Below are 24,500 nucleotides of genomic sequence, written 5' to 3'. Positions count from 1 at the left end.
TTGCTTTAGCGATAAAGAGACAAACACGTGACTGTGTATGTGTACACGTGACTCAAAATCCTTCCAATCAGACAGAAGCATTTTCGCCATTTTTCATAGTCTATTGTATTGTTTTTGATTGATTGAGGTTGCCTAATTAATCTCAATGAACAGTGGATTCCTTAGACACAAGGTTAAAGATCAGCGCTTTCCTGATTTTTGCTGGTGCCATGCGCTTGCAGGCCCTTCAACGATATCCACTGGTAGTTTGAAACGGATACAGGCCCTGGAAGAAAACTTATGATAATGACCCGTAGATCTAGATTTGGCTGCTTGTTGACTTATTCCTACCCATGGTTCCAGATAGTCGTAAAGGAGGTTGCAACTAGTTTTTACACAGAAGCTTTTTGTCAATGGATAAATTTTGGAAGCATACAATCTTTCTGCTATTGAAATCAAAACAACTTCATTATATAGCTATGTATTTTTGTGAAAGAAAGACTTGTAGATATATACTTTACTTATGAAAAGATGTATTTGAAACAAAGATTCTCCAGTCGACGAAAATAGTCTAGACATTTAGACAGCAAAAGCTATGCTGACCTGTTCCATTAGTCAACAGTCATTGAGGAGGAGATCGTGGAATTCAAGCTTTTTACCACGCCTTTTTTCTTAGAGACAAGCCCAATCTCTGAGTTCTGTCGTCTACGACTTTAAAAATTATTGAGAAAGCTAGTTTCTATAGCTAGGATAAATATCGTTACCTGGTCTTTTATAGTTAGTATTTTCACATGCTAGCAACATTTGATTCCCTGCAGTTAATTTTGGTCAAAGGTTTTTCTACATATTTGCTTTTATTAATTCTTCTTAATAGTGACTGACCAAAATTAAATTACAAAATCATACAATAGAAGCATAAAGCTTTGCACTTTTAGCATAACGTTGTGTTTTTCAGTTTGCTAATTCTTCATTATTAAAAAAAATTTGAAGGCAACCTATCCACAGGGATGCCGTCCTAGAAGTAAAGAAAGGGGGCTGGGATGTAGGGAACTTCTAGAAGCCACACCAAAGAACACACCCATGGCCACACCCTGTACACTTGCATTCGTGTTGAAGATCCTCTGTTGTGTATATGAAATCATTCAACCTATTCCCCGACTCTAAAAGAAAAGGCTAATAGAAAGTGCACATTCATGGAAATAAATAGCATGATATCAAAACGTTAATTCACATTGTCTAGCAGGGAATAAATTAATATGAAAGTTGTCAAAAGCCTTGGTATTATGGTCAAAATGAGATTTTTTGTATCAGAAAGTACATTGATAATAATTTGCAACGCTTTCATTTCACACATATCAACTACAGTATAACTTACTGAGGAGGAGCCTACTCTAAGCGTCAGGACCCTATGTGACACGCACGGCATTCAAAAACAAAGCCTACCTAGTGCACCCCTTTTAAATTCGTATAAGGATTTATTAGATCTAAATGACAGTTATCAGCTTAAGTGCGCTAATTTCATGTATGACGTATCACCAGGAATTGTAGAAGAACATTTCCAAAAACTCTTGCTATTGTTCAACTCCAGAAACAAAATTCTAACGAGACAAGCAATTGATTTTTCCAATAAATATTCCATATGAAATACCTGAAATAAACTAAACTAGAATAACCATGATTTTTGTAACAGAATGGTTTTTTCTTTCTTGTTTTCCCCATTTCTTTTTCTAAGAATTTTACTTAGTCTTCGTGTTTAAACAAAAAACAAATAAATTCGTACTCATCTAATACTGCTAAATATTAGCTACAAGAGACGGCGAGCACCTAGTCCGAAAGCTTCTGAGTTCTTTCTAGGCGTCCTAAGCTGCCGTAGATATTCTGTTTATTATTAAATAGTTTAAATTTGTGATGAAATGAAACAAGAAAATGGAATGAGCCCCCTTTTTTGTTATCACGCTCAATGCAACGCTGGGTTTTTATTTCTGTCATGTAGTTGAGAAAAAGAGAACTTGGAAGCCATTTTCATTATAAAAGATGACAAAATAGCAGATGTTCCAGGAGCAAACACTTTCATTAAGGGGGGTGCCAGTCACCAGTTCGTCGACAATGTAGGGCATGGCCTAGGATATATCAATATTTTGGTGTGGTATTTTGACGCAGTTTATTTTATATGTTCTCGTCAGTCAATAATTGCTTCGATTTTTGCGTTGTAATTTTCTTTGCCTGAGTACCGTAGAGTACCTTTTTTGATTTTACTCTAGAAGTCAAGTTTCCAGCAAGGAGATACCCTCATTTATTCAGAAAATTTTTGTGACCACGCCCTTTAGATGATCTTAAAATGCATTTCAGAATATTTCTTGCAGTCATTTCTGGCAATCCTTTAGAACATTTTACCATTTTTAGGCATACTTTTTACAACGTTTCATTGATTCCATTCTTAGAATGGAATTAATTTTTTATGAGGCCCCCTAGACCTTGTCAACTGGATGGTCTAAGGCTATTCCAAGAAACTGATTGATGCTAAGTCAGTCAAGGTGATCCATACTTATCTTGTACTAAACTTTTGAATGAATTACCGGTGGAACTCAGAAATGCTCCTTCACTTACATCCTTCAAAAAACGACTGAAGATTTATTTATTGAACACTGTCAATCAATAACTCTAATAGCCATTTTTTGTATTTGCACAATTTTCTATTTAATTGCATGAAAAATTAATTGTATAAATTATTTGAAATCGTTTAAATCCGACCAATATCATTTCTGATCATCGTAGAATTGGAAGGAGGGGCTCTCTTTTTAATTAGTTTACCTATTGAGAGAGCTTCTCCTTCAAGTAATTCCTTCCATACAATTTATTCTGTTTTTCTCAATTGGTACCTATATTGTATTTATTTTTCCGTATCAATGTATTAATTTTCTGTAATATTGTCTTATCTTCTTGCAGTTTAGTTATGTTTTAGTACAGTATATTATGTATAAACTGTATGCAGTGGAATTTGAAATAAATTGAATAAAACTGAAACTGAAAAACTTTTCCCGAATATGCTAAGAAGAAATCAGAAAGATTAGTTAATCGTTGCAACAACAACAACAACAACACTGGATTTGGTTGCGGAAGAAGAAAGATGGCGGGTGGAAGGGTGACATTCTCTGGTTTGATGGACGCTGATGGCGACCTCAGCGAGGAAGATCTTCTGGAGATGGCGTTACAGGAAGACGTTAGTATTTAACTTTCTACTTATTGCAATTATTGTTTATTTTCTTAGATATACATCTCATTCGTAGCAAATATTACTTGCAGGGACCACGGTTAGAACCTACTGTGCTACAGAGGTTCAATCAACAGCGAATACATTTTGAGGCCACAAGCGAACTTTAAATGCCTCAAAAGGCTTGAAACTTTTATTAAATAAGGCAAACCTCGTGAATGTTGAGCTCAATACTTTAATGTTGACAGCAAAAAGTCTACTGGCCAAATTGGCCTGAATTTAAATAGACGTCTGCGATTTGAAAAGTGAAAAAATAGCACAATAAACTACTTTGAGCATAAGTTTCTCAGTGTCTTAAAAACTACCTCCGGTTGCTAGGTAGAAGCAAACACAAATACAAATCACAAATATTTTCATGCAACATTCCGCTGAGTGTTAATCATCAGACAATAAGTAACAGGTTAGCAGAAATTATATCCAGGGGCAGATCAGAAATACTGCAAGAGCATTTTTTTATTGGTTCATTGTTTCAGGCTTCAGCAACCAATGCTGTATATTGTAATGCCTGCAAATACTTAGGTTATACTGCACCAAAATTCTCAGTGGGTTCTCCAACTCCAAAATTTAAGCTTAGCTTATTCTGTCAAAAATTTTAGAATCATGTATTTTCCTCAAACATTGTTTTGGGGCAGAAGGAGTACTATTTCAGTAGTTTACAACTGAAAGCTATCAGTTTTCCTAAAATGAGCTTTCACTTCTGTCTCTCCTAAGGAATTTTGACAAGGATTGTGTATTATTTAAGTCTTTCATCCAAAATTTGATACTTTGAATGTATTAAAAGAATCTGCTTTTACAATTCTGCAATTGTGTGTCATATGAATTATTATCTTGTATATTTAACATATTTGTCTCAATTAACCTGATAAATCTTCTTAAATTTTAAGAATTTTAATTTTTTTTTCTAGGCTGAGTTCTCCAGAACCCAGAGCAGCAAAAGGTGAGATGTTTTACCTAGTATATGAATTGTTTTTCTAGATGGAGGCATCTTGTTTTCCATTTAAGGCTTTCGATGATTACCTTATTCCACTGAAGCTGGATGAACCTTTCTGTTATGTACATGTTATGTGATTGATCATATCAGGATACCAAGAAACAAGAGTCTTGTCTTAGCAGTCATTTGATAATGCTCATGAATTGCTTTAAGAATCCATTTAAGTTGCTGATTCTCATTGACATCTGATTAATTGAGATTGAGTATTATGTACTACTGCTTTTGGAATAAAACATTATGGTTTTCTTCTGGTGTAAAGGTTTTCTTTCTCTTAACAAAGCTCTGTGTGAATTAGTAATCAAGAACCAATTATTCAACATCAGATTACTTTAATATATTGCAAAATCTTATTGAGTATTTTACTCAATCTAGTTTTTTGAACCAAAATCATGTATTTTTAGGCTTTCCTTCTTTGAAGATTTATGTTGAAAATAAGAGTACATGTCTCCTCTTGATTAAGACTTCAAGTAGTAAAGTTCTATTTCTTTTCATCTGAAAAATCAAGAAATTGACAAAACCTGTTTTATAAGTCAGTGGTGAACTGTTGGGTTAGGGGGAGGTTGAGGAGATGACAGCTCTCCCCAAGAATGGCAGATAAAAACACTATAAAGTGCAAATATGGAGCAAAATAAATATTCAAGGAATCAAAAAATGGTAATATGGACCTCTAAAAGTTAAACACTCTGTTCCTATGTTGATACAATAACAATAATTAAGCCATTCCACTTGAAGGAAGGGCAAAACTATTAAGGATACCTTCCAATTTTAAAAGTGAAAGAGAATCAGCATATCAAATCAAGCATATAAAATTTTGAAAATTTAAGCTAAAATTGTACAGTACTTAAGCTTACATATTTGAAGTATGTCAAGTAAGTGACTAGACATGGTCATAGCTTGGATTATTTTGTTTTCAATTACATGAAAAAATCATTATTTTATCTAATTGGCCAGATGTAAAGCAAATCTTTACATATTTGACAGCTAAAAATGAGAGCCCTATTCAATTACTCTCTTTTCAGATAATCCAGAAATCATTTCTGCTTTCTGTTCATGTTACTATGATAAAAAAGTTACTTTTGTTTGATCTGTCATATAATGTTTGATTGCATGGAGGATGAGCTGTATACACTTGATTGTTTAGAACAAATTGTCCTTAGCTACAATTCTGAAATTCAAGCTTCTTTCTATCATCAAGTAGCTGGTATACTCTGATATGAAATGGATGCAATTTATAATGTGCTGTTAAAGAGATAAAATGAAATTGTATTGAAATAAAAGGTTTCAGAATGAAAATGACTAAGTTTTGCTTTCTTTTATCACTTCAGAATTAGATACAGCTCCTAGAAATGTTTTTAATTTGTCATAAACAACTGTTAATGTTACTGAAAAATAATTGCTTGATAACTAATATGCTCCCAGCAGTAGAGTTTTTTGCTTTGTAAAAATTTTAGAGTATCTTATGAAGAGCAATTTATAAGAGCACATGTAGATCATCTAATGAATAGCATCAATAAAACTTTACATGAGAGTCCTATTTAGCATGGAAAAGGAATGGCATTGAAAGATTTGCTCCCTGCTCTTTCACCCAAATTGCAAAGTTAAGTGTCTGCCTCTGCTGTCAGTATCATTGTAGCTTTTCTGAGTAAACACAGCTGACAGTTTTTGTGTGTCTAACTATCCTTGCTCCCCTAAAGCTCCAAATTTTCATCATGACCTTGCGAGGTATCTGCTTTCTTAAAGTATCCCCTTTCAAGCCTTTCTTAAAGTCAAAGTTAAGATGTCTCTATTCAAAATTTTTTTGTTGATAAGCAATTTGGCTCCAATTCTATACTAGAATTTTTTCTAAATTATTTAGCATATGCATGATAAAATAATGCTACATGAAATAGTAATTAAAAATTATGGTTGACTAAATGTTTATAGATGTGTTGTTTGATCCTCTTAATGTTGTCTCCCAACATACAGTGTTTCCTTCTCCATAGAGAGGCAAAGCCAAATCTCTTTGATTGGAACCAGGATGATGAAGAAAGAGAAAGCCATAATATGAAGTCACTTTCCAACAAACTTTTTGAAATTGACCCAACTGACCTCTGTGATGCCAGAGAATTTCTTAAAAAGTCAAAATTTGACCAATCAGATGGAAAAGCTTCTGATGAGATTGTGGGTGAGGCATGGGGAGGTGAAAAATATAGTTTAAAAGGTATATTTGAATGGGTAACCTTAATGCTTTAGCTACAATTAAAGGTTGAATGTAAATTGATATGAAATTTGATTATGGTTTACTTCTTGCATATTTTTTAGTTTTTCAAACTTTTTTCAGTGCAAGGTTTGTTTAAATTTATCTTTTTCACAGCTACATCTTTTGTTTTTTAATTTGTTTGATTGCAGATGAGAAATCTCTCTACAATGTATTGCACATAATTCATAACTCATCTATGTATCTCACATATTTTTGCTTAGTTTTTTGATACATAATATTCAAAAGTATTTGCTAGAAGATTTTTGAAAACCAAGATTGTAGCTATCTGAACATGCTAGACGTGGCATCATTTTCTTTTGCTTGTCCCCTTGTTATAGGGCAGTTTCAAAGGTAGAATTTATCATGAAAGACATGTTAAACGGGTTTTTGCATTCTCAAAATGATTGTCGTATTCATTGCTTTGATCCAGGAAAAGCTTTGCAAATTGATAAAGCACAACCAAAGCAAATGGCCTCAGTTGCTTCATCAGCAAGAGTAAGGTCAGGTTCTTCTGGAGCAACAAACTCTGGGTCATTTTCTAGCAAGGCTAGTAGCACAAGACCCAGCATAACTAAAGGTGATATTTTTTCGTCTGATTATTTCAATGTTAACCACGCAAAAGACTGCTAGAAAGCATAGTGTATATCACATTAATTTTTTCAGCTGCTTTCCAATTATTTTTTGGACGTTGAAAAGTTCTTAGAAAATTTCGATGTCGACAAATGAACCTGATTTTAAGCCAGCTTTCTGAATTCTAATTGAGTAAAGGAATTGTAACTAGTGGTAATTTAAATTTTAGATGTGAGAGGTGCTACAGCTGCAGTTGACAAAAGCAAAATTTCTGCTGGGAGTTGGTCTTCAGAACAAGTAAAAGATTTAAATGATGGTAAGACTTATGATTACAACATTTTAAAGCTTTTTAATCAACTCTGGGTCTCTTTGCGATTGATGAAATCTTGTGCCAGATCCAATGCACATTTATCCATCCCTGAATTCATAGCTTCATATTCACCAGTCTTATTTAATGAATATCTGCTTGAAACATCTACATTTTAGGGTAGCAACTTCATTAGATCAGTCACAAATATCTTATTTTTAAAATTCAGTTATCTCGAATGAGCCTCAGATATCTGCAAAGGAATACGATAAAGTGAAGCAAGAGCTACGACAATGCAAGAGCATGATTGAGGTACGATGACTTTGTTATTACATACACTAGGTGAGCAAAAGCATTGTACCGGCTTGACAAAAAAGTAATGGCGAAAGCGTAGTGAATAACGTGGTCATCGAATTTGGGCCACTTCCGTCAAAGCGTTAGGCATGAGACAGTTAAAAATCAATCAAACATGACTACAAAACACAAGCCACCCTTTCAATTTAAGAAGGTTCTTTTAAAAAAGTCAGATTGTAAATTTTTGAGTGGATAGTCTCGAAGCTTTGAAACCAAACTATTCTCGAGACTTACCAAACTTTTATAAAAAGCTTTTTTAATAGTTTCTGTTAAACGCAACATAGTGAATTTATAAAAATCATTCACAAGATCAGATTCAAGTGTTAGAGTACCCAGATGATCTTTACTGGCCTTGCGTTAATTTACACATTTTTCAGCCGTTTTAATGACGACTGTTTATGGATAAGCCCCCTTCTACTTTTTCCCAATTCTGTGCCAATTCCGTTCATCTAGGTAGCTTATAAGCTTTTTATAAGCTCTGTATCAATAGAGATTCTTTCAAGTTATACATTTATTTGCTGTATGTATTGAATAGAAGTCTGCTAAACAGTAAGCGATTTTTTTTGGATATTTTAGTCAATGAAAAGTGACAGATGGAAGTCAGTTTCACCTCAGGAGACAGTGAAAAGGTTGATACTAAGCAAGGTAAGTCACCAAAGCTAACAGGGTACTCCACTTTATCAAACAAGGTAATAACAGTATTTATCTCAACATGTTTTGAAACAGCAGAGTTAGAAAGCTGCTGGTAATTGATTTGGCCTAGCCACCCAGCATCGATTACGATAACACTTAAAGTTCGCAGAAGGCGAAAGGTGAACTGGACCTTCTTACTTACCCACATCTGTATTTATTTAATCTAGCTTCACTATTTACTCGATACTGTTAGCAAACAAGAACTCAGTTCTTTAAAATTGTTGTCAACTTCACCTCTATGACCGTTTGTTTGGATCGAACCATGTTACACTGGGCCCCCAAATACGTCACAGATTCTTGCTTTGTTCACAGCATAGGCCAAACTTTCAACGGCAATAGCAATGAAATAAGACGCGATATAGCCATTCTAAAAGAAGAATTGAATCCAGATTGGTAAAATGTAACTTTTAAACTAAAGTTATTTTTTTACCTTAGAAGCAATTTAAAACCATCTTTCAATCAACTGTTATATGTGCTTGATTGGTATAACGCCTTTCGATTGGCAAGTGGCTGACTACCTTTAATCCAAAAAGATGTCATGTATGAATGCTTTCGCATTTCAAGCTGTCTGTAAAGTATGTTGTTTGAAGGTCAGGTATTGAAGTGTTTCTGCCCGCTAACAAAGCTGCAAGAACCGTTATACTCGAGTTTTTCTTGGAAGAAACTTTAAGGCGTTTTTGGCTGCGTGGCACTTTGTCCTAGAAATTGATTTATACAAAAAGCTTCAGAACTTTCTGGAGTGTTACATCGAACTATTACTCCAATGCTCGTATCATGATCTCCTTCCTTTTATTCGTTTCTGTTACCTTACGAGTCGAACACGGCCTTACCGACAGATTTATAAGTCATCTTTTGCGTTTAGTGTATCAGGTTGGCCCTCCGTACGGTCCTCTAGAAGTTATCGCCTGAAATGCATTGAAATTTTTATTTTCAGCCATATTCATTGGAGTTTTACAAGTCATTACCAGAAAAAGTGGAATTGCTTGACTATGCTTTAAAGTATCACGACGGAAACGCAATAACTGCGGTATGTATTTCTTGAAAATGCAGCGTAAATGCGATTGAATGCCCCGAATATATTGAAATCGACATTGTCATTAAACTTGACTTAGTGGGAAAATATGTTCAGAAAAACGCTGGTTGCAAGTGATCAACCTGGTTTTAGGCTAAAGTCGGTATTGTATTTCTTACTTTAAATGATATGGAGATGCAGTGAAAATGTCAAATTAAAAGGGAGAATCTCATCAGCCTAAGACTCATTTCACTTTAACAAACGGGCGATCGATGAATTAGAGTTCAATATATTTCTAGTGTTGAATTCATTTGGAAACTGGTCGCTTTCACGATTTCTAGTCACTGCAGTTGATTGCGATAGCCGCTCAAAATGCTGTTAGAAAGGATGTGCAGAGCTTGACACAAGCCGAGTTGGACAAAAAACAACTACAATCGACTTATAACATTTTGAACACAATTTTAGCAGAATTAGGGGTTTTGTTTTGCCTTTATTTTATGCCAACCTTACTCCTGTTCATTATATTGGGACTTGTAAATGCTAACAAATGAAATTATTTCAAGAAATTTTTGGTGGTAAATAATTTAAATAAGCCTTGAATATAGCAAACATTTTAAAACATATTTAAAATTTTTGTTTGACGTAACGCTTTAGCAAAACATGTCATAAATTGATTCTTAGACTTATTTTCGTAGATAGATTGATATCAATAGCAACTTCCATTCTAGACAGAATATTCCTCTTGCCTCTTTTTAATAGCCTTTTTACTGACCTTAAGCGTTTCTTACAGATAGTCCTGTTTTTGAAGAGAACGCTAAGACCAGGTATGCTTCGCATCATTTAGCAATGTTTAAGTTTGTGTTTCAAACCTGAAGTTTGCATTTTCGATTTCATATTTAAGACACGTAATCATGATTAAGAGCTTACCTTTATTGATTTATCCTTGATAATATTTTAGTTTCATCTAAACACTATTTTAGTTTGCATAATGGCCTTAAAGTGTTATTTTTCCCATTGCTCAACCAATCTTTCTATTTTGATCATTTTGTGTTTGATCAAACTTCAGTGTTTCTTTAATATTATGTTACTGATACATCTAACTTTCCAGTCTTTGTTATTTGTTTATTAATCTTTGTTTCTGCCAAATTTGTACCTTTATTATTTATATCTACGTGAGTGTTCTTTTTTATTGCATTCAAAAGAATCTGTTGAAAGATGTTTTGTTCCTAATATATTGTCACATGGTATATTCTAGATGTAATATATTGAAATATCTTTTAGACCTCTTTGCGAAGCAGCTCAAACGCAAACCCGAAGCCTTAAATCACTTCATCCGTTATCTTGAAGCAACTGGTGAATGGAGAACTCTCATGGATTTGTACAAGTAAATATTAATTATTTGAATTGTTCTCCTAGTGTTTGGAAGATTCTAAGCAACAATCAAGATAAGGGTGTATTTGTCTCTTAATTCCTTGAAGCTGTAGCTTCACTGATCACTGATCACTGATCACTTGTAATCACTGAACTGCCTACCAAGCAAAAGTAATCTTCAATATGTGTATTTATTTTCAGGCAGCTGTATAAGAATGAAGATGCAGCAGTAAGTACATCTTACATGAAGTACTTATTCTTTAATATAGTATCTTCTTTGGTTATGATTTGAATCAGCCGCGAATTTTCAAGCAATTTTAAAAGTTTTCATCATTGCCTGCTTTAGTTTTACATACTTTAAAAACTCATACTTTAGAAAATCTTTAGAATTTGTAAATGTTTTGTGATGCCGTTTTGAAATCACGATAAGAAATAAAGGCCGGAAGTGATCGTAACACTATTTTGTCGCAGAATGGTGACATGGTAGACAAAGATATAGAAACGAAGACATAGAGGAGACACATATTTTGACGATTAAGCCTTGCTCAGCAAACATAGGCGATCACCCTACAGCAAATATTAAAAATGTATGAAATATATAGCAAACACAGATAAAGAGTACTTAAAATCACGAGTCACATGAAATTGCCAATTATGAGTATTCCTGGCGTTAAAAAAACGCATAATTTCTTTCTAAGTACAGCAAGCATCTGTAAGTATGGTTTGGATTGTCCATGGGGCCTAAGCCAAAAAACGATATTGACAGTCGCAAGTTCTATTGCTTTTAGACGTTTTTCTATCTGTAATGCATTATATAGACATATAATATCATTTTTACATATAATATAGTAAATTCTATTGCAGATGCTTTATTATCATTATATTACGAAATTAGAGGATCCAGGAGCCAAGCTGCAGGAAATTGAAAAGTGGCAAAGGTAGAACTATAAGAGATGTTTATATTTGATACTTTTCTTCCTATTTGGGTGGAAAGGGTTCCAGTGTTTTGCTTTTAAGATAAGTTTTAATGATTTTCTTACAGGGCAGCTTGGAAAGAATTTTCTGTATATATATATATATAGTTGATAGCTTTACCCTGTGTAAATGATTAAAAATGAAAATGAAATGAAATTGATGATTTTCTGACGTATGTACTAGGAAATTCGTTGCCGTAATTTTATTCAAATCGATTTTTAGCGTTTGTTACTTATGCTTTTTCAAACGAAAATTTATAATCGATCATCAAACCATTTCCCAAATATGTTTTGTTTCAAAACAGCTTTCTTACTTTAAAACAAAACACTGACTTTTATAATTTTGTACCTTTCAATTATTACATACGGTTGTTGTTTTATATTTCATAGGGATAACAGAAACATACAAGGGTTAGCTGACATTCAAGCTTGTGTGGAGGAGGAAAGAAAAGTTATCGAACTGCAAATGAAAATAGAGGTAATTTTAAATGGCTCTTATACTGAGCCATGTAGATTGGATGTGTTAGTAAAATCTAGGACTGTATCAAATGTATATTTATATTATCGATTACATAGCATTTTTGACATCAAGATCTTTACTTTTTAAAGAATTCGGTAAGTTTTCAAATCGAAATTACAGAATAAGGGAATCAATGATCACTTTTATTTTACTGGCCAGATATCTAGTGTTTGAGATTGCATTACCCTTTGTTCCAAAGAAGAAGATGGTTGTAAGTTGCAATGTTTACTGTGATCATAAAGTAATAGTTGCCAAATGATTGCATCGAGCGTAAGTGTGAATGTTTTATAAAATTGCCATTTATTCTTTAGAAGGAAGACCAAGATGCTGAGAAATCAGGGAAGAATGTTATGCTGCGTTATCACCCACGTGCAGCAACAGTTTTGTTGCAGCCATTATCGACAACATTGTATTACTGTGCCATGTACCATTTCGAAAAGGTAATGTAGTCCTGTGTTTTTAATTTTTGAATGCAGTACTGTCTGTCAAAATTTTCTTTTTTGTTCGATGCGATAGGTAGGTAGGTAAGGTATTTGCTTTTTTTTGTATATTAACATACTGTTTCATCTCTTTAAATTTTTTTATTCGTTCTTTTAATTTTTGTTCCATTTTTTCCATTTAATTGCTTTTTCTCTATTTTTTTAAACTTTTTTTCGTTTTGTTCTAATATTTTTCTAACCTTTTCATTTTCTCCTCTTTTTCTTTTTTTAATTTTTTCAATTTTTTTTATTTTCTTCAATTATGCACATAATTTCTCCCCTATTGCTTTTGTCTCCTTTAAAGATCAAAACAGCCAACAGGAAATTCTATCTGAAGTAGGGTTGGCAATTATTTAGTAATTGAATTTTATGTATCGTATTTCTTTTGAAATCGTACTGAATAGCCATACTTTAAAAGCTATTCTCTAAATTCTCTATTATTATCGATTGATTTCCCGTGGCAATTGCCTTTATTTTTCCTTTACGAAGAGGTCCAGCTAAAATCTTCAAAATCAATTGTTATAGCGACAATCCCTGCCAAAAGTCTTAGAACACTGACGTCAGTTTCCAAGGTCAAAATCAATCTTCCTTCTCTCCCCTACAGGAAAATGTTGGTTTACTATCAAACGGGTTAGGATTTTAGGAAGCACTTTCATTTGCACTTCTTTTTCCAATGTTTCTAAATTATCAACATTGTCCTAGGGGGAAGGGGGAGGAAGTAGTAGTTTTTTTCGAAAAAGGAATAAAGATATAAAATGCTACGCAAATTACTGGGTGTTTCGAGTACTTTTGGCAGGCATTGTAGCTTTGGTTTCCAATGCCTTAACCGCGATCTTCACAGAATAAAGACGTGTTGTTTGCCTAACTCTTATCAGCTTTATTTCTATTGTATTTTTGCCAGCCAACAGACGAGTTTCACCCGACGGCGGTAAAGAAGAATTTCAAGGTACGTCAATTTCCCTTTCAAGCTCTGCGTACATATCTATATATATAGAAATTTGTCTTTAGATACTTCCGTAGGACAGTGCTCAATACGTTAGCACGTAGAGCGTGATATATCATAGAGTTGAAGAAAATGAGACTACGTGGTTTATCTCTAAGATGATAACAATGTTTCAATATGTTCGCTCTTTTCAAAGCAATTTTAAATTTTTGTACTACCAAAGATTGTTTGAGTATCTTTTAGTAGTCTGTTACCTCTATTAGCTTTTGAAATGGTCTTAATGGCTTCGTTAACAGGATAATTAGATTTTAATCATAAATATTTGTCTCCTTATTGATCTGTGGTTTAGTTAACAAGTTTCGAGCTATTTGGCTTTTTAGTTCGTTGTTTGGTTGCAATCATAGCAACTTGCTTCTTGTCATAACAGAAATCTTTGCATTACAGCTGACAGACAAGCAGTATGAATGGTCAGTTTTGCCTGCGCGAGCAAAGTTTCACAAATGGACTGACGTATCAGAAATTCTGACGACAACGGTAAGAATTAGGCACTTTTGAATAGAACCGAAACGCCCAGGCTGCATGTTTTTCATTCTAGGGTTGGACTGATTGATTGAAAGCTGATTGTTATGAATATTTTGCTTTCTTGTCAAATTTTCTCTTTAAAAATTCACCGAAACTGGCTGTTCTGTCTTCTGTTTAAGTGAAAAAAGTTTTTTTCTATTTTTCTTTTAAGGGTTGGCTGCGTAAAAAGAGCGAGAAAAGTGTGATTGGTTTTGACAAAGTAACAGAAATTCTACGCAAAAATGCAGCACCAGGTGAAGTATGTATTCTTTAACATTGTTTTTTAACCATAAACACTTTTTCTTTTTTTCTAAACTCGAAGATACAGCTCTTATTACAAGAGCTCATCTAACCGTTGTCATAATTGGCAAGAGATCTTGAGTAACCCTTTAGTATTTTAGTTGAAATAATAGCTTCAAAAATGTTTAAATTGTAAGAAATGATGTCGAAAAATGTCGAGAAACTTTTTAGAAAATTCAATCTTGTGAATAGAATAGTTCATTTGAAAAAATAAGTACCTCACTATACTTAGCTAGAAACGACTGCTTTTAGTGTATAGAGAGGTTCTAAGTTGCTACTCCAAATTTCACGCTTAATGCGATCATCAGAAAGCTGGTATGGTTCTGCCTAAACAGCATCGAGCATTTTGATGACAGACCGGTAAACAGTAATTTTCATTAGAAATTTACTGCAATAGATAATACAAAAATATGTTAGAAAAATTATATGCATTTTTTGCTTTTTCATAAATACACCACTTGCATGAAAATTTTATTAATCCATTTTTCGAAAATTGTTTTTTTAGATTGTCGAAAAATACGTTCGGTTAATAGATAACCCGGAATCAAGACTAAAAATGGCTTCGGCTTGCAAATGTCACGATGTAGCAATAGATGTGAGTTTTCGTTTATGCGCAACCATTTTCATTCTAATAGTGAAAATTTATATAATAAGAGAAATATTTATGCAAGGTAAATCTTGTCAATACTTCAAGTACTTTTATTTGTAAGGTGGCTGTTTGAATACTTCAGGAAAGAAAAATTACCAATTTACAGTGTAAAAGAGGTAGCCGGCTACAGTCATTTTGCTGGGAACATAATATTTTTCAAAAAAATATTTTTTTCAATAGTCTGCTTCTTTGACTATTAAAGAACCCTATCGAGAAATATTTTTGCAATATATGAAGTTTTTGGGGGTAAAACCCTTGCATTCCGTGGAGGAATAAACATCAATATCCTTAGCAACCATGTTTTTCCGTTGCTAGGCATATAAATCTTTATTTTACCCCAGGATTGTCTGTCGCTTTCTTACAATTTCAAGTGCCCTTATGAATTGGAGGTTTTCCATATACGAGGTTTTCCAAAGACAGGCTTGAAGTAGCTAAATCTGTCCTAGTTTATCACTTTTTTATACCTGTTCTCTACGAAAGCTTAATTGCGGTGTTTCTCAGGCGTTGTGATAAATTCGAAGATATCGAAAAGAAAAATGAAGACTCGTGTGATTGCTAGGAGAAAGGCAAAGAAGAGAAAGGTTTGCAACGTAGATATTTTCAGAGATAAATCAAGAACTGATGATGCAAACGATAGAACTGAGGCTAGGCCCGGACCTTCCCATCAAACGGAATGCGAAACAGAGATTGTAGAAGGACAATGCTCTAGCCCAAAAAAACACAAAAAGATATTCAAACGAGTGGAAAATGTTTCTAAGAAGAAACTTCTCAATTCATATTTCATGAAAATGAGTCCAATAAAGAAAAGCCGTTTGACTAGAAAACGGGCCGCAGAAATTGGATTGTCAAAGTCAGGAAAAACTGAGATGGCAAAAGGTTACTCTCTTATGTCTTTAAACAATCTCAATGAATGCATTCAAAGTGCTGCTATTTGTAACAATTGTAAGAGCCCCAAAAGCAGACTTTCTTTGCTGGAAGTTAAAGCAGAAAGAAAAGGGTTAGCACAGAAGCTTGTCATCCAGTGCAACCTATGCTCAAGCAAGTCTAACTTTTCTACCAGCTCAAAGAGTGGAGCTCATGAGCCTTTTGAGGTCAATGGAAGGTCCGCACATGGCACATCATCTCAAGGGCTTGGTCATGCTGGACTAACAAGACTTTGTGCTTCTTTAGACCTACCAAAGCCCATACATCATAAGCCTTATGATAAAGTTATCAGGGATCTTTCTGGCAATGCCCAGAGATTAGCTGAAAGAAAAATGATGGATGCAGCAGCTAAGCTTGTGCAAATAACAAAGGAGGAAGACCCATCAAATATTGAAGAGTCTTCAGAGGGCCAAATTATTACCAATGTAGCTGTCACTGTTGATGGTACTTGGCAACGAAGAGGACATTCTTCCAAGAATGGAGTTGTCTTTATTTTATCAGTGAGAACAGGAGAGGTTCTTGATTATGAAGTCAGAACAAAATATTGCCAAGAATGTGTTTATCACGAGAAGGATAATAAAAATAGCAAGTTTTATCAAGACTGGTTGGCTAGCCATACCAGTAAATGCTGCATAAATCACCAAGGCTCTTCTGATAGCATGGAGACAACAAGTGCAGTGGATATGTTTCTGCGCTCAATAGAAACAAGGTCCTTAAAATATGGCACTTTTGTTGGTGATGGTGACACAGACTGTTTTGGAAATGTAAAGGAGGAATGCTACAAGAAATATGGTGACCAGTATATTGTAACCAAAGAAGAATGCGTAGGGCATATTCAAAAGAGACTTGGCACAGCTCTACGCAAGTATAAAGTAACAATGAAGGGCAAAAAGTTAAAAGATGGAAAAACAGTTGGTGGAAAAGGTCGCCTGACTGACAAAGTCATTGATAGAATGCAGAATTTTTTTGGCCAAGCAATAAGAAATAATTCTGGCTTGAAAGAAAGCATGAAGAAAGACATTTTGGCCATTCTGAAGCATATGGTAAAAGATGACACTCTTTCTCTTGACCAGCAGCATGAAAATTGCCCAAAAGATTCATCAAGTTGGTGCAAATTCTGGAGTCAAAGGGAATGTTATGATTAGGGGTGTACCGGATCAGGATTTTCAGAATCCGGCCGGAACCGGATTTACCGGATTTCTTCGTGGAATATCCGGCCGGATTCTACCGGATAATCTGACCATTTATAGAATTTTCAGTAATAAAAAGTTTTGAGCCACTTTGTGAAAAAAGGTATAGCGAGAAGATCAAAGAGGCCTATTCAGGGTTGCCAGATTGAATTTACAAACGAAGGCTAGACTGGTGAGCAATTTAAGCCAAAATGCTCATAAAAAGGCCAAATCAAAAACTCTCTCAAGAATCCATCGAGCAGGCACTGGTTATATTTCTACGCTTGTGCCTGTTAGATAATTTCTTAACTTTGATAAAAATCTTACTTTTTTCCAAAACCCTTTGCTAAAATCAAGATAATATTTAGGTTAGGTGATAAAATTTGAAATTTGGTTAACACTTTGTAGTTAACTACTAATTATTCTATGAATGTAGTAATTACTTATTAATTTTGGACGTCTGCTGAAAAGGCCAACAAGGTCAAATTTATTTAGTAAGCAAAAACAATTTTTCCAGGCAATCTAAATCTAAAAACCAAAAATGAAAAATTTGGCCTAAAAAGCCGATCTGGCAACCCTGAATTATATCATCCAGTCTTCCTGTTTCGTGATGTTTAGCACTTTCATTTCAAATCTGTTTTCAAGGCGCTTGTTTTATCGTCGATATTGTTTAGTTCTGGAAAATCCATTTTTAATCACTGTATGAAGGGAGTCTGACTTGGTTTCCAAATTTTCTTAGTTATGATTAAAGTTCTGGAAAATCCGGCAACTGGCCGGATTTCGGAAACAAATCCGGCCGGAACCGGATTTTCAAAATATCAGCGATCCGGCGCCGGATTATCCGGCCTACCGGATATCCGGTACATCCCTAGTTATGATAATGATAAAAGACTACCATCTGCATTCTATGAAGAATTAAAGCCAATTTTCCACAGATTGTCTGCTGATGCATTGCTGGACAGATGTTTGCTTGGTTTAACACAAAATCAAAACGAATCCATAAATGGCATTCTTTGGAGCAAATGTCCCAAACGAAAGTTTTGTGGGAGGCAGAAATTGCTGCTAGCTGTCGGTGAAACAGTTTGCGAATTCAATACTGGAGCAGCTTCTCTGGAGGAAATCTTGAATGAATCAAAGATTAAATCAACATCCAATTCCTTAATTATATTGAGGGACATGGATTCAAAAAGGCTGAAAAATGCTGCAAAAAAAGTTTCATCAAAGGCCCGACTACAGCGAAGAAAACTAAGAGCAAAGAGAAAAGGTGCTGTTGAAAAGGCAACAAGCTACATTTCTGGTGCATTTGGTCTTCACAAAACACCAGAATTAGATCTGCATAAAGGATTTGAAATTATTTATCAGCAAAGTGAGACTGTTGAGCCTGAGATAAAATTTATTGACGAGAAAAATATTTTGTTAGTTGAGACATTACAGTAACATTACAGTTGCGACCCCCCATCTTGTTTTTGCCAAACAATTAGACAATAAAATTCATTTATTAAAGTCTTATTTTTTATAAATTTTGATAAAACTGACATAATACAGTTCCACTTAGCCAGTATCTAGCTATCCAGTAACAAAGAATCTTTTATATTGCTAAAAAGTATTCTACTAACTTTAAGGCTAGTTTTCTCAAAACTTGATTTTTGCATTCTGCCGTTACCCTGCAGACTCTATCTTTTGATTAGATTAAGGTATCATGCTGAATTTTTGACACAATGTGTATTTTTTGAAGCTTTATGACATGACTGTTTTGAATTACTTCTTTACTACTGCTGAAATGAGGTATTCTGTAAAAACAGTTTTTTTAAGGTATCAACCCCCGTCTTTGAAATTGTTGAATTTTAATACAGTCATTTCACAAAGAGTTGACAAAGTAACATTTTCCATTTTATTTGGGAATAATATCTTTTGTGGTTCTTGAGATATATTCTGCAGACCAGTTTTAACATATTTTTGTCCTGACATTACCACCGTCTAAATAACAAATCTTTTCACAAAATAGAGACATATTTATATTTTACAATCTTTGATCTACATACCTAGAAAATTTCGACTTCATATCTTAAACGGTTCACACATAACATTGTTTTAAAGTAGAACGACATAGTTTTTATAGTGACAGTAGCCGGCCACCTTTATTCATCCTTCCAATTCCTGTAATAATTGTGGCTAACTTTTTAACCACAAGCGAATGTAGTTCCTTGCAAACATTTCCAGATTAAAAGATCTGTTTAAAACTTCTTCTTTATAAGTTATTTATTTTGAATTTTTTCGAAATTTTGGATGGATTTTTAAACAAAATATGGATATACGTGAAATGTGTCTCCAGTATCAATTTTTTTAGTGGTAGAATTTAGCGATTTAATAATTTAGACTTTTGTTTGTTTCCACTAAAAAATCACTTGATAATAAAACATCATTTTGCGAATGGCATTTACAGCATTTTTTAGGAATCTATACATAGTTTTTAGAGTGGCATTCATTTGAGACAATCCATTTATTAGAGGGAATCTAGTACCATATAATGCTATATGGTACATTTTTGAAGTTATTGTGTTAACGAAGGCATTTGTCCCGATTTTTTTTTCTTGGTATTTAGACAATCATTGTTATGAAAGATAAACAGAAGTTAGAACAATATGCTGAAAATGTGAAATTTGATGAAAAATATCGACGAAGAATCTACAATCTTCTAAATGATGGCGTAAGTGAAACTATCTCACATTTTTGATTTTTTGTTAACATCATCGATTTTGCATCTTGCTATCAACAGTCCTTTGTCAAAAATGGACCAAAGATTTTATTTTTGAATAATCATGCTAAAATTAGTCTGTACTGAAAAATTCATATCGTTTGGACTGTTCGGTTGCGAGAGACTACGCTTTGAATATTTAGATATTTCTATCCAAAACTGGATTTATATACTGTATGTCCTAGTGTAGAGTTTTCGTCTATATAGGTCTATGTTCTGACATTTTATACTCTGAAGAGTGTCGGACGAAAGCTTCTGTATGACTAACAATGTGTGCTTTTTTCAAAGCCGTTTTTAATTTTTGTACCACAAAAAGATTGTTTGCATATTTCTGAGTATTTTACCGTAATTCCATGTTGCAGTTAGATGTTTCGACTGCAGTAGAAAGTTCGAGTGAAATATGTAGGAAAAGCAAAATGTTGAAAATAGCGTAATTTGCGGCCTGATTGTGCAGACAAAATAAAATTTTCATGCAGACTAGTTTCAACATGAAGATTCCATTATTATGATCCATTTTTGGCAAATGTGAAGATAAAAATTTTACAACGCTTACTCGAAGCCGAGAATTGAGCAATTTTTTATTCTTCGTATTTAGTTATAATCACATCTCACTATTTGTTTATATAAAATATAAAAAAAGAAAGATTACCAGATACTTTTGGACAGTGGTAAAAATGTTAAAAAAATCTCTATGAAATGCTATGATATTATTACCTAAAACTAAAAAGGCCATATCATTTGAGCAATGGAATTCGCTTCTGTTTATTTTGGTTTATGCGAACTGTTTATTTTTTCAGAAATATTTCATAGCTATTTACCTTTTTTACTCAGTTTTGGCTTTGTACCTTTTGGAATTTATTGATTTAGATGTACACAGAAACATGTATTGTCGATTTTTCCAATGATATTCATTTCTCTTTCCCTCACGTGTATGTTCTGAGCAGAATGTTATTCGCTTGTTTTTAGAGCATCAAATGGAGGTAGAAGGCTTGACAAAGGCTTGTCCACGTAAGCTTTCGAAAATGGAGTAAATGGAGGACTGGAGGTAGGCAAGCGCCTTCATAGTCTAGGAAGACAAAAACCAAAATTATTTGAATCAAAAATCAAAAATCAAAACAAGGAGCGATGTTCCCTGCTGAGATAATTGAACAGTTCCCTCACAAACTTCAATTAAAATAGACCAGAGAGCTACAATCACTGCCAAAACTACTTGGAACACCCAACACTTTGCGCTGTGCTTTTCAATTTTTCATTTGTTTTCCCGAATACAACTATTTCCGTCCCCCTTTCCCCCCAAAACAATGTTGAAAGTATAGAAAAATACCATACAAGGCACACGAAAAAGCGTACTCCACAATCCTTCCTTTTTTCTATAGTAAATCAACATTGTTCTTAGGGGTAGACGGGGTGGCCGAATTTGCCTTTGAAAACTGACGTTAGTGTTCCAAGACTTTTGGCAGTGATTGTAGATTTGTTCGAGGAAAAGTCGAAGCGAGAGAGTGACTTTGTGGCAGAGTATTTTGTCGTCGTTGAACTTGATCATTCAACTTCAAGTCCTTTTTGGACTTTCATCACAAAATACTTAATGAAATGCGTAGTACATTAATATATAGCACGTGTGTTAGCAATTTTAAAGAGATTTCAATTTTCATTTGTAATTTATTTATATAAACAATTTGTTGTTGTGATAGGTTTTTTTTACAAAAACTTGTTCAAAATTAGCCATATTAGTATTATTTGAGATCACAATCTGCAAACAAGCATGTGGTTAGAATTAGCCAGGCAATATTTATGTCCGGCAAAGAAATTTAGTTATTTTGACTTGATTCAGATTTTGATATCAAAGATGATTATGTATTATATAGTTAAACTTAATTCAAGCACCTTTACCGGAAATGTTTGTGTTCTTTTTTAAGCATGTCCTTAATAATAGAAGATCGAAAAACATGTCAATTCTGAGCGCTCTATTAATACATACATTGCCTGTTAACGCGATAGAGCAGTCAAGAAAAATGCCCCGATTTTCTTTCTCCCCCCCCCCCTATTCTTCTTTAATCTTTATTCAAAAATTTTGACTTTAAGCTTTCAAGCTTCTAAATTTTGTCGGAACTAAATATCATGATTATAATTTTTGTAAATAGATGTTGGCTTTATATATGTTTTATCAATAAGCTGTTACAAGCGTTAACGTTGCGGAATTAAGACAATATGTTTTTCTAATTTTGAAATAATGTGCACATTATTTATTGGAAATGAAAATAATTTCCAATTTTTCATTCCAGTGTCATTCATTTTAAGCCACTTGTTTCAAGAAGCACCGAGCTTGTAGCAAGGTTAGAGCTACTACAGTGACAATTTTTTGTACCAAGGATTGCCAAGGGTTCTGCAATAGAATTTTCTGTTATATGTTATGTCACCAAATGCACATTAAAAATCCCTATATACTGCACCTATTCGAAAAGTTGGCGACAAGTGAACAAAGGAACAAATATAAAATGAAAATCAATAACAAAACTGAAATTGTAATCGGTTCTCTTCGAATTATGTAGCAAGTGGTGAAAAAGAGCGAAAGAGTTGCTTTCGTTATCATATTAAGAAAGTACGTGAACAGAATGTTTCTTTCAGCGTTCCGCCTTTCATTTCATAGTTTCATTTCTTCCAAAAAATCATTTTCAAATAAAGCTTCTTCGTTTTGCATGTTTTTATTCGCAGTTTGCCGCGAGACGTGGTCCTTCTTGTCCCTTCTTGTCCAGTGAACACTTTCCATAGCATACGGTTTCCAGAACACCTTGAAGTTTTGCCTCTGGTTTTGCCAAACATTTTTTTTGCGAGGAAGCATTAGATTAATTTTTCTGTAAATGGTAGAAGAAGAGAGAAAGGGGCTGTAAAGAGTTTTTAAAAGCTTGTGAATGTTGCAGTCAGCAAGTTATGCTAACGTTTCTAACTGAAGAAGCTACAAAAAGAATGCCAAAAGACATGGTCACCATGCCTGATGCTTTAGTGAAAAGGAACAAGCAATTGAAGCATTGCAGCTCATGTTGGTTGGCTCATACTTTGAAGAGAAACAGCAAAACATTTGTAGGATTTAGAATTTTGTGATGAATTGAGTGAAAGGCAAAGCAGTCGATACCATGGCATCAACAATACGAGTATTTCAACATGCCATAAACTTGTTCTTTTCGAAAGAAACTTCATGGCAAAACGTCTTAATGTTAAAGAAGAAATTGCAGTTGTAGACAAAGTTGTTGATGCAGTAAATACAGATGGAATTATAAAAACTGCTAAAGAACACGCAAGCAGAGTATTTGAGGAAGATATTTTACTTCAGCTAGTTGATGATATAGTTGGTTTATTTGTTGCCAATGGACCTCAAATATTTGACAGTTGTGATTCACTAACATGATTGGTAACATTTCTTTGCTATGTAATGGACCTCATAAAGATATTTAGGGTGAAAGAAGGTAAAGAATTTGAAGTAATTAATTAGAAAAGAAATTAATTAGTGAAAAGAATTAATTAGAATTTGAAGTTCCTTTAGAATAATGGGTTGGTTATCAGGCTAGCTAAGGGGCTACACTTTGGCCCACGCGCAGAATCTACGGAGGAGAAAAAGTAGAGGCTGCACGCAGGCTCGGACAGTTAAGGCCCGCAGAACGCAGGGCCGCCCAAAGGCGGCCTGGGCCCTGGGGCAAAGTCCTGGCTGGGGCCCTAGAGTCAGATACAAATTTTTTTTCGAGACCACGCCCTTTTTGAAATGGGAAACGCCCATTATTTCCAAACGTTTGCGCACGTTATAGGATATGGTTAAAATATCATAAAATGTAATAAAAAGCATTAATTCTAAAGGTAAGCGATTTAAATACGCTCTTTGACCATACCCTTTTAGCTGATTAAAGAGGACTTCAAAATGAGTTCCTTCAATTCTGACTGTTTTTTCCGGTGAGCCACACAATATTAAAATTTAAAGTGAAAGGAAACTTTTATTCTACGCACTTTTATTTAAAAAGTCCCATGGAACTACGCTTTTCAGTTCTTTCGTCTTTCAAAAGTTAATTTTTTTGGTTTTCAGTTGCAAACTGATCAATGATATTGTCGTAATCAATTTGTCTTGCTAGTTCGTGCTCGATCAAAAGAGTCATGAGGCTTGATAGTCGGTCTTGAGTCATTGTTGAACGTAAGCGGTTCTTTATTAATGCTGGTTTGCTGAAAGGGGCCCTAAAAGTATAATATAGCTTTATGCAACGAGTCTAAATGCAAACATAACTCACTTGAACGGGCCATAGATTGAAACAAGATTATATGGGTTACCTAATTTTTTATCAGGGCTCCCTTCCAATAAGTACGATTTTGCAAAACTCAGGGAAACTCAGCTTAAAAGACGAATCCGTAAAATATGTGATCTAAGGTTTATTCAACTTTTTTCGGGGCCCCAGACTCAA

The 24,500-nt window shown here is 34.1% G+C and overlaps 2 protein-coding genes across 2 annotated transcripts; both read left to right on the top strand.

Annotated features, from left to right (window-relative positions):
* The first annotated feature begins 3,049 nt into the window (after positions 1-3,049).
* On the top strand, positions 3,050-23,711 carry LOC135689645 (spermatogenesis-defective protein 39 homolog). Its single transcript, XM_065206947.2, has 20 exons — positions 3,050-3,199; positions 4,156-4,187; positions 6,224-6,441; positions 6,911-7,057; positions 7,280-7,366; positions 7,587-7,669; positions 8,288-8,356; positions 9,339-9,431; positions 10,207-10,240; positions 10,698-10,800; positions 10,989-11,016; positions 11,652-11,725; positions 12,152-12,239; positions 12,593-12,721; positions 13,662-13,706; positions 14,148-14,237; positions 14,437-14,523; positions 15,070-15,159; positions 19,909-20,013; positions 21,028-23,711. Exons 1-20 carry the CDS (start codon positions 3,107-3,109, stop codon positions 21,043-21,045), a joined length of 1,713 nt encoding a protein of 570 aa, XP_065063019.2. The 5' UTR covers positions 3,050-3,106; the 3' UTR covers positions 21,046-23,711.
* LOC135693832 (uncharacterized) lies at positions 15,166-19,892 on the top strand. The gene is made up of 2 exons (XM_089110774.1): positions 15,166-17,271; positions 18,031-19,892. The coding sequence occupies exons 1-2, from the start codon at positions 15,750-15,752 to the stop codon at positions 18,741-18,743; spliced, it is 2,235 nt and encodes a 744-aa protein (XP_088966900.1). The 5' UTR covers positions 15,166-15,749; the 3' UTR covers positions 18,744-19,892.
* Positions 23,712-24,500: the final 789 nt, after the last annotated feature.

The sequence above is a fragment of the Rhopilema esculentum genome, chromosome 10 (genome assembly GCF_057945365.1).
Source record: "Rhopilema esculentum isolate cy_ngs chromosome 10, ASM5794536v1, whole genome shotgun sequence".
NCBI lineage: Eukaryota > Metazoa > Cnidaria > Scyphozoa > Rhizostomeae > Rhizostomatidae > Rhopilema > Rhopilema esculentum.
Note: the sequence above shows the minus strand (reverse complement) of the source record. Positions and strands in the feature narration are given on the sequence as shown.